This window comes from Fukomys damarensis, unplaced genomic scaffold (genome assembly GCF_012274545.1).
Source record: "Fukomys damarensis isolate Sample0158 unplaced genomic scaffold, DMR_v1.0_HiC HiC_scaffold_16, whole genome shotgun sequence".
Taxonomy (NCBI): Eukaryota; Metazoa; Chordata; class Mammalia; order Rodentia; family Bathyergidae; genus Fukomys; species Fukomys damarensis.
The window spans coordinates 116223255-116237865 of NW_022900928.1; the positions used below are offsets into that span (position 1 = coordinate 116223255).

Genomic DNA, 14611 nt, shown 5'->3' on the forward strand with positions numbered 1-14611 from the left:
TTATTTGATAACTTTGAGAAGATTGATGAAGAGAATTAATATAAAACACCAGTTGCACATTTAGAAGCTCAGGTCTCTCCTTCATAGCAGAGGGAGGCAACTTGTCACAATTTCTTTGGTCCCCCAACTAACATACCATGAAGCATTGTAGATATTTGGAAATCTTTATATTCATAATAGATTCTTTTGGTGGCAAGTTATATAAATCCAGTTCAGACTGGCAAAAATGAAATTTATTGACTTATGCCCTGGGAAGTCAGTTGTGAGAGATTGAGGAGAGATAGAACCGTCTCTTTCCTGTTATTTGCTCTGCATATTTCTACTTGAGTTTAGTTTGAAGATGAGTGTTTTCCATGTGGTAGAAAACAGGGCTTTCCATTTTCCTGGACTCAAGAAATCCCAGTCAAAATTTCTTGTGGAGGGAAACAGTGTTTCCCCACAGCCCTGATGGATAAATCCTAGGAAGGAGTTGGGTTGGCTTTAGTCATATGCCCATTAATGAACTAGTCTCTAAGGACAAAGAAATAAGATATTGTAATTATCCAAATAAGGAGCACAGTCCTACTTCTATGACTGGAGTGGTTGCAAGGGTTCAGCCCTACCAAAACCACAGAGGATGGGTTTCCCACGGGAAAGGGAGTGTCTGGGTGCTAGGTAGACAAAAGCATCAGGTGTTCACTGAAATGATTTGAAGAGTGATGGGAGATATGAAATAATGCTCAGCTGGGAGGGTTTTGAAGGAAGGATGAGGGCTTAATAATAATGTAACCATGATTTTTCTGGACAGGTATAGACTTGGCATGCTCAGGACAGTGACAGCTTCAGAATTTCTATACTTTTTCTCGGAAGAGGTTCAGCAACCTGTGTTTGAGGGTGCAGAAGGTTCCCTTCAATAGGTCACTCCTTGAGATATCCCAAATCCAACCCCTAGGCAATGAGGCTGCTCAAACCAAGTGGCATTATGGAGTCCAGAAGGCCTTCTTACCTCTCTCCACCTATTGCCTGGGGGTCTTGCTCTCCCAGGAATACTGAAGAGCTGTTAAAGAATGTGTTTGTCACTCACCGTCTCTGCTCATCCTCCATGTGCATCTGTGTGTCAGATACTCAGTCAGACATGACCTCAATCTTCCTGGCTAAGAGAATACAACTCAGTTCTCCGCCTGCTTGGGGATGATTGAAGTTCTACCACTTACACAGAGGGACTCCTCTGGCTTCGGAATTATCTCCTTCTAAAAATGCAAATTTCCCAGGAAAGGAATGTTATTAGCTTACTTATTTACAGTTAGTAAAAGGAAGTCTCTTTTGTAAGAACAGCTTTTGACAAAAAATGCTGAGCTTCCTCCTAGAGTCTATTAACCAGTCATTGGAATCCTGGAAGGTGGTTACATCTCATTTATATTTGAGATATCCACCTGGCAAGAACCTTCCCCACAGCATTTTCTCACCACTTGTTTTTATATGAATAAACTTTAAGTTACCTTCAAATTCCAGTAAAACTGTTAAATACAGTGAAATGGTAATATTTAGGGTGGGAGGGAGAATCAAGGTGTAGGCATTGTGTCCAACATTTGGGTAAATGTAGGATCCAAATAAAGGAATTGATGCAAGATAATGGAAACCCCGAGTTCAGAAAATTCTGGATATTGGATCAGGGTGAAACTGGGCACATTTTAAGGGTCTAAATTTGTAGAAATCCTGATCAACCTTCCTGTAAGATGAGGGATGAGAGAGAGATTGGAGCTGACCTTAGCAGACATTTAGCAGCATGTGATGTAGATGACACCTGGATTATATCCATCTTGTGAAAGGCTTATTTTTTTTTCCCTTATTGCCTGTGAATCAGGATACATCTCTCAAATACCTTTCAACTTTTCTGAGTGGCATTGTGATGCAGTGGTTAACAGCCCAGCATATGGCTCTAGACTGCTGAGGTGTATGTTCTAGTGCTGCCATGTATGGCTGAGGGATCTTGGGCATTGGCTTACCCTCTCCGTGCCTCACTTTTCCCAGACCAGACTTTTCCAGAAGTGGAAATAATGGTAGTTCCTGACTCATGCAGTTGATTTTGAGAATTAAATGAGTTAGGATGTGGTAGAAGGTTTGAGACAGAGCTTGGTAGATGGAAAGCATTGTATGTTTAGCTACTTTTACTATTTTGCCATGGTAGTTGGGGAAAGGACAATATTATTAGAAGCAGATCCTGAGAATTCTATATTCTTGTGTAACAAATGTAAGAATAGGGGAAGGAGGAATGAGGAGGAGGTATTGCATCTCTGCTGTAGGATCAGTCCCTTGCAGGTAAAATTATCCTCGGTTGTTTATTATTGATAAGCAGGATCATGTAAGGAGAAGCAATGAGGAATCATGCAGAATGTGTTTCTTGTTCCTCCTCTATCCACTCTCCTCCACAACATAATGAATTCTGTTTACAAAGCACATCAGGACTCTTAGGAATTGGTTATTTCAAACCATATGATACCCCTATCCTCTGCTATGCACGTGGATCTAATGGACAAAACAAAGAAATAACAGTACATTTCTTCACAGAGACGAAAAAATTCCATGATTTTGGAGTTTTTGTACCTTAAGATGGATGGTGACAGATCTGGTTTGTCCCAGAGACAGACATTATCTCATATATGTGAAGTCTGAACAATTACTGGAATCCTGAGTCTACTACTCTGCACCAATTACTTGGAACCAGGGCAAAAATTCTAGTCCCCAAATAGGATAATTTTTACTTTTATTTCTAAAAGGAGAGGCTTCAGTGAACTATTATAAAATCTGGCTATTTGCCCATAAGAATGTGTTTTAAATTTCAAAATCCCCCAGTTCCTAGATACAGCCAAGACTCTACTGTATAAGCTCCCATTCAACCAGGATATTATCCAGATACAAATATATGATTTTTAGATAAGCTCAGTTTTTTTTTCCTATGGGGGACAGAAATATTTACTTATTTTTTACTTAGCCATAGTTTCTCCAACCTTCAAAACTTTCATATAATTTGTGTCACAGGACCTCTCTGCATTGGCCTAACCCAGGTTTTCCTTAAATTGGTACAGTGTCATGAGGAAATGTGGTTATGATCAAAGTCAGATGGCCTAAGAAGTAATTGTGGCCAGTGACCATGAGCAGGTGATTTATCCTCTGCTCCAGTGCCCATGTCTGTAAAATAAAGGTAGGAATGGTATCTATTTAATCAGGTTGTGGGGATATTAAGCAAGTTGATACATATTAAGTATTTAATTTCGTGCTTTGCACACAATAAGAACTTCAGGTATTAGCTAGTATCTTGTCCCACATATGGTACCCACAAGCTCTATTTCCCAAGGCACAAGGAATTGACCATCCCATGGGGTAGAAAAATTGACTTTTTTTTTCTGCTCTGTGGTTGTCCTCAATAGCCAGAGTGTAAGTTGGAAGAAGAGGAAGCATGTCTCCTTAATGCTGAAGGAACAGTCTCCTATACTCTTCTGGGAGTGTCTTATTCATTCAAAAGTATTTATTGAGCGCCTACTGTGACACTGACAGTTCTGAGTATATATCAGTAAACAAGAGAGATACATCTTGCTCTTTTGGACCTGTATTGTCCAGTCCCACAAACTCCAATGTTCTATATTTTTCATTCATTGTCTCTTCTTCAGGATATGTTCAGGATAATGGTCCCAAATAACCACAGAGTCTGAAGTGTCCTAGGAATCACCAGAGAAAATGCCATGATGGTCACTATCAATCTGATGATCTGCATATTTTGTTGCATTCCAGTACTTTTTTTTTTTTTTTGAAACTAGACAGTCCCTGGAACACAACCAGAGTTTCCATAGATATTTAATTACACTGAATGGCCCGTTCCTAGACCACAGCGAAAAAGCAGACCTTTTCTCAATGTGGTTTATCTGTATGTTGTTGCTGGTTTTCATTTGTTTTATATTTTCCTTGTGTCTCCTGGTCTCTCACCAATTATTACATTTTTGCATATACTTCCTTGGGGAGGACACTTCCAAAGCCTGTGCATATCCTGCTGATGGTATTGCCTGACCATCTGTTAGCCTGAAGGAAGGAGGGCCAGGTGAAGGTGAAGAAAGGAGAGATCTGCTCCCTGTGACCTGTCCAGGCTCTCTTCTGGGGCCTGTCTTGGGGGATGTTCTCTGATACTCAAAGGAAAATGGCCAGGGAATGAGATTCCTTAATTCTCTACAGTGTCTCTTTTAATTTCTGTGAAATGCCCCATACACAGATACACACACAAAGTGAGCTTCCCCGTCTGCCCTACAGCATCTATACCCTCAAAGGGAAATGAAAATCCTCTTGAGTTCTTGCTAAGAAAGATACTCTAAGCGTAGAGGAGACAGAACAGAGAAAAAGGGCAACAGAACAGGAAAGAGTATGGGAAAACTCCAGTATGGAAAGAGACACTAATGGTAGGGAAAGACATTTTATTTTCAAGCTTTTAAGAGAATATTACAAACAACAGAGAGTTTTAAAAAACCCTAAAAACTAGTTTAAAAAAGTACTTGACAGTGTCCCTTTAATACCCAAGAATGACACGGCCACTGTGCAATGACAACAAGAAACTGTAAGTGACCACTCGGTGGCCTTCCCTGGCAAGGTTCCAGGAACAAGTAGGTGGGCTCCAAAGACAGTGCTCCCTGCCAGGGCCCCTGGCCCTCCCTGTCTGCACAGGGAGGACCAGGAGCACATAGCACTAAGCAGTGACCAAATTGCTTCTTTGAAGGGTCCCAAGCAGTGAGGAATACTTAGACTGGTCTCCGCTCCTTGGGGCTCACTGGCTAACTTCCACCAACACTGCAGCAGTCCTCCTGGAAGACCCAGGGATTGGCAGCGGAGGGGCCCTGTGTGGAGGTCTGGGTATGTGTCTGAGCCAAGGTTGAAGGGGCATGGCATTGAATTGTCTTGGCCATGGGTGGGTCTGAGTAGTTGGGAAAGTTACTCCGGGACTGACAATTCTGAAGGCTGAGGCCACAGAAGCAGTACTGTGCTTCAGATAAACAGCCACCGGAAAGCCATACTTTTCTCCAGGGATGCGTGTGTGTATGTGTGTGTGTCCTGTAAACATCCTTTGAGCCAAATCACTGTCAAATAAAGAAACAAGGGCACAGAAAGACATCCATCTCCAAACCCATGGCTTCTTTGAGCCCACCTGAACCTGGGAGTTCTAGCTGGGGAGGTTCTGATGGGAGGAAACACACCCCTCCTCTGGTTGGTTGCTTACACCAGCACCTCCTTCCTGTCATCAACCACCCCATGATCCCTAAATCCATTTGAGTCACCGAATTCTGCCTCTCAGTTGAGCCCAGAGCCCCAGGAGTCCCACAGCCTGTAAGTCTTCCCTACCAGCCCAAGTTTGTCCAACCCTCCCTTGACTGCCCAGGAACACCACCCAGGGAGAAAGAAAAACAGATGCAAGTTTGCAAGGAGCAGGCTCCAAATGTTGTTTCCCTTGGTTGCTTCTTATTCTCTCTGCTGCCCATGCACCCACAGGGACCACCACCTGTTGTACTGGCTTTGCCCTCCAGGAGCCTCTTCTCCTGGGAGTCTTGCTTACATGGGTGCACCTGGGCCGTTGTTTTGCTAGGTTCAGTTCCATCTGTCTGGCCCATTGTTGCTGAGTTTGAACTGGTTTTTGTCACTGTAGAATGGTATTGACTGACTGGAAACCATCAATGGCTCCAGATGCCAGCCTCCAGCTCCACCCTGCCCCAGCTCCTTTTGAGGCCCACCACTGTGTGCTTGCTGTCTGCTCTGGCTCAGGTGCTGCCTTGCCTCCCCATACCTGCTCCCTGGCCACTCCTGGGCCAGCCTCTCTGCACACTTTCCGCCTTTCTGCACGTCTTTCCTGTCACACCGTGGTGACTCTCATGACAAGTTCTCGGCTGCTGCCCTGGGGACTCCGCTGTTCTTGAGCTCTCAAGTGACTCAGGATGTGCAGGATGGTGTAAGCACAGTGGTGATGGGACAGAGGATCTGAGGAGTGGCTGGCAGCCCGAGTGGGGCCTTCCTCGGGGACAGGGGTACCAGCTGCCTCCTCTTCTGAGGAAGGGATATTGGCCTGGGTGGATGAGGAGGTCCGAAGGTTTGTCCTGCCTCCTGACTTCTGTTCTTCCAGGTCTTTTGCCTTGTCATAGTTCAGCACTTTCCACTGCTGGTTGACAGCCTGCCACCTTTTAAAGATGCGGTACACAGAAGGTCCCTCGTGGATGATGAGACCTGAGGTAGTGGGGACAGGAAAAAAACAAAGGCTAAGCCCAAGAAGACAAGTCACTGCAAGGAGAAAGTGATGGTCTCCCTTTGTTTACAAATAGACAATTATTGGTTTCATTTGTGCTCTTCAAATCTACCAGCTCTGAGTCATTTGATATCTATCCCTCTATCCCTGGGCTCAGCAAGTCTTCAGTGTAGAGAAAGTGGTGGGGCCTCCTATGCCTTGCCTATAAAATACTGGGCACCTACATGCAGTGCTTTTGCCTACCAAGTCTCTACTCCATTCACCCCCGTCTTGACCTGACACAATCCAAATCATTCTATTGAGGTGTAATATAAATATTTTTTTCTTCTCTGTATTACATATCCATGACACCCAGTATTTAACAGATATTGAATGAATTGTCTGCTAAAAACAACATAAAAGAAACCCTGTGGTCATTTCACACCTGCCAAATGATGTCTAAAATTCTACTGGCTAGGTCTTTGTACAGATAACCCAATGCTATTGAAATACAAACATCCCTGGGAAAGAGTGCAATTATACTGGCTGAGACAGAGGTAGAGTAGAAGGAAACCAAACCAGGCAACAAGGCAACTGACTATTAGTTGTGTCCCCACTGTGTGCCAGGCATGTTATACAGCAGTGATGGAGACAGGCAGAGTGTTGTCCCCAGAGTGCCTAATTCAAGTGGACAGACACAACAGATGCATGGACAAGATAACTAGATCATTGCAGGCACTGCCAAAGGCTGTAAAGAAAAAAAGTAGAGTGAAATGGCCACTGCCTACTGGCATTGAGGGTCTTGTTTTGCAGGGGTGGTGGGAAAGGCCTCTGGAGGAGGCAGTGTTTAAGTTGAGACTTAAATGATGAGAAAGAAGGAGGCACCCATGCAAAGACCAGTAGCACATTAATGATTGATAGGAAATACAAGTGCAAAAGCTGGGAGTTGGGAAAGGAATGAGACTGGATCAAAATGAAGGCCAGCACGCCCACTCCAGGGAATGGTGGGGAAGTGCAGGGAGTTAAAGTAGACAGGGTTCAATCTATTACCAGGCCACATAGTCCACGACAAGGAATTTGTATTTTATACTGACAGTAGTGGGAATCCATTGAAGGGTTTTATCAGAGGGAATGATGATGCAATCTGATTTATCTTGCAGGAAGTTCTGAGCTTCTCTAGCTCCGATGGGCACCAGAGTGAGGGGAAGCTGGGCACAGTGGAGCATACCCATATCTGGGAGGCAGAGTCAGGTGAATCACAAATTTGAGACGAACCTCTACAGAAATTTTTTAACAAGTTTATAAAGAGGTTGGGCATGTATCTCTGTGAGAAGGTCCTATGTTCGATCCCTATGACTGGAAAAAAAAAAGAAAAGAAAAAGGATAAGGGGAAAACTAAGTAGGAAGTGATGCGATAATCGACTTTGGAAACAGCAGTGTCATAGACTGGGGTTGTACCAGAGGAGAAAGCGAGACATTGTGGCAGCAGCATGAATGCTGGAGGTATAGCTGATAGTTTGCTAATAGGTGAGGTGTGAGCAAAGAGAAAACTGGGAAACTCTATGGCTTTTGGGTTGAGCAACTTAATAAGTAGGGGTGCTGAGGCAGGAAGGCATGGAGTGGCAAGGCTGTTGGGGGAGTAAGCATGATCAAATTCCAGGACATTCACAAATAATTCTCAAGACCTTGTATGTAGACTCCTCAAGAGAACCTATGAGGTGTAAATGGGATGAAAGGACACAGGTGCCATGAAGAGTTCACCACTCTGGCTTTACTCAGAGTAGCTCACCCTGTGCCTCCCAAGGTATACTTTTGTTTTATTTTGATTTTTATTTTCTTTTCTCTTTTGTTTGGCCCAAGTTCACTCCACAGAGCCAGTTTCTCCCTTACCCTTCACTCAAACTTTGTCACCATTTTTGCTTGTCTTGTTCAATTCTTTGAGAGAGAAAGAACCTATTTAGCGATTTATTTGTAGAAGGAGGCTACCCAGTAACAGTGCCATTTGTTGAGATAAGGATGGCACTAGGGTGGGTGGTGTGGTGCCAGTGACTGTATAAGTTTGCTATGGCTGCTGTAACAAATGACTACACATTTAGTGACCTAAAATAACACCAATGTATTCTCTTACAGTTCTGGAGATCAGTCACTGGGCTAAAGTGAAGGGATCATCAGGGGTGGTTATTCTTGGAACCTTTGAGGTAAAATTTGTTTCCTGGCCTTTTTCAACTTCTAAAAGTTGCCTATATTTGCTTCTTTTTCTTGTACCATTCCAATCTCCTTTTTCTGTTGTTGTATCCCCTAATACTCCTCTTGCCATCAGATCTGCCCCCACTTCCCTCTAATAAGAACACTTAGGGATAGCTCTTTCCTCACAAATAGGATTGTGTGATGTTATAAAGCAGCGTGACAGAGTTGGTCCACTCTTGACTTTCACCACCCTTTGTCATATAAGGATGTAGCAAGAAATCCCCCATCTGATGATCCTCAACTTCCTGAGCTCAGGAACTGTGGAGTCTTTCCAGACTCCAGAACTGATATAAATCTGTTTTAAATGAATTACCTAGTCTTGCTTATTGTGTTGTAATAGCATAAAACAAACAGAGACTGGTAGAATTTGAAGTTAGGGAATACCTGAATTGCCTTGGGGATAGAAGCTGGCCAGTGACAGAGCTCTGGGCTTCTGAGGTTTAGAGGTTTGGTGGATGGAGAGCCAACAAAGGAGGCAGTGAAGAAGCACTCCATGCAGCAGAGACAGAACCAGCAAATGGGGAAATGCAGAAGTCTGGAGAAGTATGTGTCAAGAGAGTGTAGACAGTGTGATAAATGGGAAAACCAATAGTTCTTATCATAGTGCATTGTTGTCTTCCATGAAGTCACTAGCTAAGTGGAGGGGATGAGGGGGGGATCTGTTGACATTTGTGGAGAAGGGAGAAATAATTATTTTTGAAAGTAAGATTGTATTCATAGAATGTAGTGGAATTATCTGATTTTGTTGAGTGCCCTTCTGAGTTTTGTGGCCATAAAACTGAATAGTCCAGTTGTTGGTTGTGTAGTTTCTTTCTACACTTTCCACTGCTTGCTCAAGTGCATGTGTGGAATAAGAAGAAGGTTGTATGTAACAAGTTTAAACTCTTTTTCTGGGCCAGCAGACAAGTATGTCAGTTTGCAAGGGAGTGGTTATCACATTGGACCATGGAATCTGTGTGAGGGAGAAAGGAACTGAGGACACAAAATGTATAAGGAAAAGTAGACAAGGTAGGTTCTCTCTTAGTCTCCTCTACCTTTTGGATGACAGAGTGATGGACCAAAGCCAGGAGGTCTTCCTGAGGCTGGAGTCAATGAACTATAAAGATTAGGGGATTATGGACAGAGGGTAGGATGTTTAAATCCAGATTTTGGAAGTGGTATAGTTACTGACTTACAGGGTATCCATTTGATTATGGGTTAAAGTGGGCTGGAGGAAAAGATCTTTGGAGTAATAGGGAGGCCAACAAGTTGGTAGATTATCTGTATCAGCCATCCCCCATGCTATCAGACAAAACGTTCCCTTTTTATAACAAGCATATTTTAATATCCCTTTTCCTATCCTGAAATGAAATTCAGAAGACATTATAAACTACTGTTTCTTTTTTAAAAAAACAATTAACAGAATGCCTATAAAAATATAAAGTAAACAAAGAGGAAGTCCTTGGTAATGAAACAATATGAATTTCAATATAAAGGCCAGAGCACAATTACATTAGAAAATAAGCCAACAAACCCCATACATTTTCCAAACTGCCACCAAGGAAATAGAACCACCAATCTATACAGATGCTGAGGACAAGAATGTGGGGAGGGAGTGTATGGGCCATCTGCATCAAGGAACGTGAAGACTGAGTGGGTGGTTAGGGGCCAAGGTGTCAAAAGGAGAGATGAGGTAAAGAGAACATGCACTTCAAAGGGCTGGGGCTCCCAAAGGATAGAGAGGAGAGGTAAGTGGAAGTGGTGGGGGAAGACACACATGGTCACTTCTGGGCCCCAAAATACAATGCGTGGCAGAAAAAAACAGCTACTACCAGAGACAGCCATGAGCGAAACAGTGTTGTCAAAGATAGTTGTGTTTCCATCAAAGGAAGGTGAAAGAAATGCCCAGAGAAGTTGCTCATGTTACAGAGGGCAGGAGGGAAAGGCTGGAAAGACAGGCTGAACAAATAAGAAAAGGATAATGGTCCTGGTAGTAAGGGTGGTTGGGAGGCTGGGTCCTCTGGTGGGTGAGATGACTGGGGACATGAGGCAGGATGGGACTTCTCCTGCAGAGAGGGACAACCCAGGAAGGGAGCTGGCTCATAGGAACAAATGGCAATGAATCACCTTCCCAGGGCAAAGCAGAGGGACTGGATGGGAAGAGCTCAAGGCTTTCTGTGCTTCAGCACACAGATCCTCTAGTGACAAGAGCAGCCACCCACAGCTACCTTTCCTCCAGTATTCTAGCACTTTCCCCAACAAGCCTTCAAGGAGTCATTGAGAAGGAGACAGAGTCTTTGTGGTTTCTAGCTCTTTTTTTGTGTGTGTGTTTCTAGCTTTTTTTTTTTTTTTTGATCAAATGAAAGGGAAATGTTATTTTTCTGGGGAATAAAACGAAAAGGTTTTAGAGGGTTCATAAATCTGAAGACCACCCACCAAAGATCTGGTCTGAGATTCTTTGCAGGGAGACTTCCTCTCGGTCCCATGCTCTCACCTTCTCTCGATGTGCCAATCCCAATTTTCTCTGTCAACCTCTTTCTTGTACTTGCGTAGTCTTCACACTGAAGTTGCTCACTTATCCCATTAGCCCACAAGCCTTGTTTTAATGCCACTCACTGTCTTGCCGACTATAGGCCGTTGGAGAGCGGGGCCAGGTGAGGCGGTGTCTCTGGCAGCCATCACGGCACAGGGAGCCTAATGAAGCCTTGCTTGGGGAGGAGGGCCTTGGAACCTGAGCAGAGAGCAACAGGCTCTTTTGAAGTCCCAAACTCACTGTTTGCAGTGAGCACCACTACACTTGATTACTAATTAGCTTCTCCATCAGACAGCTTTATCCTGATTGAAGAGGGTGGCTTAAAGTTTTGGTATGGATGCTGCCTTTTAATTAACTAGCTGTCTAGCATTCAAGAAGTAATTAAACCATTTTAATGGGTAGCTGGCTGAAGGGAAGGAATGTGTACCTGCTTTTCTACATAACTCTGGTTTGGCAAAAGTTGTAGAAACACAAACTACTTCACTCATATTCATTCTTCTCAGCCCTTCCTCTGCTTCCTGCCCTACAAATTACTTGCCGATTCCTTGGATGACAAATATAATTTTTTAAATGAGGAGGAGGGGTGAGGCTTATCTGAGAGAGGTAGGTGACTCAGGCAAGTTTGAAAACCTGGGAAGGGGGCCAAGAATGTAGCTCAGAGGCACAGTGCCTGCCCGGCAAACACAGGGCCCGGAGTGAGATTAGTGGTACCAAAAAAAAAAAAAAAAAACCAAATGTCCCCCCCCAAAAAAACCCCCAAAAAACCTGGGAAAGAAGAACAAGTGGGGGAAGTGGCAATGGGTAGAGAAAAACAGCAATTGGTGAAAGGAATAGGAGAGTAGCAGAAGAAAATGGGAAATTAAGATGCATGGTGAAATCAGAAACAGTAATTTCTGATTCAGACTTTTTCTGGGGTTTTCTATTGTTTTCATAGTAATTATCTATAATACACCCTACCCTGAGGAGAATCCAGTTCCAGAAGAATTGCCAACTTCACCTTCCTAACAGCTCTCCACCTTTCAGGCCTCTTCGTCCTCATATAGTTGTAGGCTCCGTGGATTGTCAGAACTCTTCCTTTGTCATTGTACCTCTCCTCTCCATGCCATCCACAGTCTCCAGCTGAAACAGCCTTTTGCTTATCCCCAGATGATAGGAGGAAAAAGGGGCACCATGAGTGGGGGCTTCTGCCTGAACAGCTAGCTCCCTGTGCCCCTGTGCACCATGACATCAGAGAGTTCTCTGCACTCAGCATCCCAAACCTCCCCTGCTGCATTTTGGCCATTGGTTCTTGCTGTGTCCAGGGCAGTGAGATATAGCTTAATTCAAGTGAGTTAGTCTTCCCTGAGTACCTACTATGTGCTTCTAGGAGCGTCTGGGGTAGAACAGAACCCCGGCCCCACCATGTGTGGAAGCAACAGGCCACAGCTAACTGAGAAGCCTGGCGAGAAGCCTCTCATTCCCTCAGTGATATTAGAATCCCCCATTTCCTGCTAGAATGCCGGTTTAAGTGGCATAAAAAGTTGCCAGCAATGCTATAACAGGGCCTTTGAACTTTCAGCATGCAGTAGAATCTTCCCAGAGTTTGGTAAAACAGATGCCTGGGCTGCACTCTGGAGAGTCTGACTCAGCAGGTTGGGGAGGGGGCTAAGAATCTGAATTTCCAAGAAGCCTCAGGAGGTGCTGATGCTGCCTGTGGGTGGGCCTCACTTGAACGTTACTTCCTACAACACAGTCCTTAGCCCATGCCCACTGCTTCACAGAAGACTACATATTTTCCTAATTAAAAAAAAAAAAGCTGTTGGTAAAATTGAAAAATACTCTGTAGTATGAAAATATAGGACAATGGAAGAAACAGATCCTTTCTGTCCTGCACCTGGGCCTCACGATGTAGAGTCACCTCACTCACCAATGAGCATGAATTGAGCACTGGAATCTCTACCACTTCCTGGCCTTACTGCTTTAGGTAAGTGACTTGTTTCTTTTCCAATCAGTGAATTAAGGTTGATGTCCTTTCCCTCACGGACGGGATTAGATGAAGCCCTACATGCTGTACCTGGTGCACCCTGAACACTCCAGGCCACACAGTATTGACTGTGGCTGGGGAGACACCTGTGTCTCTTCTTACTTCCTCATTGCCAGCCTGTCCCCTCCACAAGCCCTTGTTCTTCCATTCAGCTGTTCTCCTTCCCAATCCTCAGGCTGAGTCCTTGTGTATGGGTGAATAAAATGTTTTTGACAGGGTGTACACAATTTCTACTTGAATTTATGATGTCTGTTGCAATGCTTGTTTTAATATATGTACTTTTTTATTAGTGTGTTTGCAGTACATAATGAGTACATTCACCATGGGGAATGTAACATGGTTTTAACAAAGTGGTTAAGGTTGTGGACTTTGGAATGAAGGCCTTTGGGTTCTAGTTGGAAGACCTTAGGCAAATCACCTCTCATCCTGTTCTGTCATCGGGAAAATGGGCTTTGTAATAGTGACTATATCATATAGCTGTGTGGAGTAAATAAGAAAAAATGCTTTAAGTATGTAAAAGCACTTCCTGTAGTACTTGCAACTTAATAAATATTAGTTGTTATTTTATCATTATTATTAAATAAGTATCACATGATTTCATTGTACATAAATAATAAGTAAATATAAGAGCTGTTTTTGTTGCCACTGGGAGATGCCAGATTGGCAATGCCACCAACTGCTGAATGCTCTCCAAGGGGTTATCTTCATGTTTCTCATTGGTGTGGCCAGGCAGTGCTTCATATACACTATTATAACATGTTAGAAGTAGTCTGTGTCTGCAGACAGGCCCAAACTTCTACATCCCCAAAGAGTTTTGTCTTCTAAAATCCTTGAAACTTTAAAAGATTACCCTTGGGAACTAAGATATTTTCTCCTACCAGACTGTCCTAGCTTAGAACATTTCTGGAAATTCCTTGGTGGAACAGATTCTGTGATAGAGATGGCTAACCGCCCCCCCCAATCCACACTGCCCTTCTGTAGTACAGTGCTGCCACTGAGGAAGATTAACATGTTCCAGCCCTTTGTACCCAGAGAAGTCAGGTGGCTAATACTGAAGGTGAACAAGAGTCAGACCAAAGTGTACAAAATAGATATTGAGGCGAAAAGTGTGTGTGCATGGGTGGGTAGGTAGGGGCTATTTTATTTATGCTCCCTTGCTTTCTACTAGCTGAAGGAGAAAGATTTAAAAGTCCTAGAGGAGTACAGATCTTTAAGATGGAAGGAGCCTGGGTCCCTGAATCACTGTGTGGAGAATTTCCCATTGCTCAGGAACCTCTTTTTATTAGGGTAAACCACAGACAGTTGGGGGACATATAATATACTTACATCTATAGCTGTATCAGCTATCTGTATATCTGTATCTGCTGATGTTATCCTCACAAATATCCCTGCAGTGCTAGGTTAGGCGCCATGAGAGAAGAGCAGTTTGGAGCTCAATGGCATGCCTCATGTCATATTCCAAATGCCTGAGATCTACTTTAATAATCAAATTGAGCCTATTTTTAACCACAGACCATTCATGGAGAGATATGCCATTCCTAAATGTGTTCTGTGCCAAGGACAGTTCCCAGGAGGTGTTCCTAAAATATTTTGAGCTTCA

General features: G+C 43.6%; 1 protein-coding gene across 1 annotated transcript in view; it reads right to left on the reverse strand.

Annotated features, from left to right (window-relative positions):
• Positions 1-4433: 4433 nt before the first annotated feature.
• The window catches only part of Marchf4 (membrane associated ring-CH-type finger 4), a 103486-nt gene continuing 93308 nt past the window's right edge, over positions 4434-14611 (reverse strand). The window contains exon 4 of the mRNA XM_010611953.2: positions 4434-6231. Coding sequence (XP_010610255.1) covers positions 5864-6231 — 368 coding nt within the window. The 3' untranslated portion in view covers positions 4434-5863. The remainder of the gene's footprint in view (positions 6232-14611) is intronic.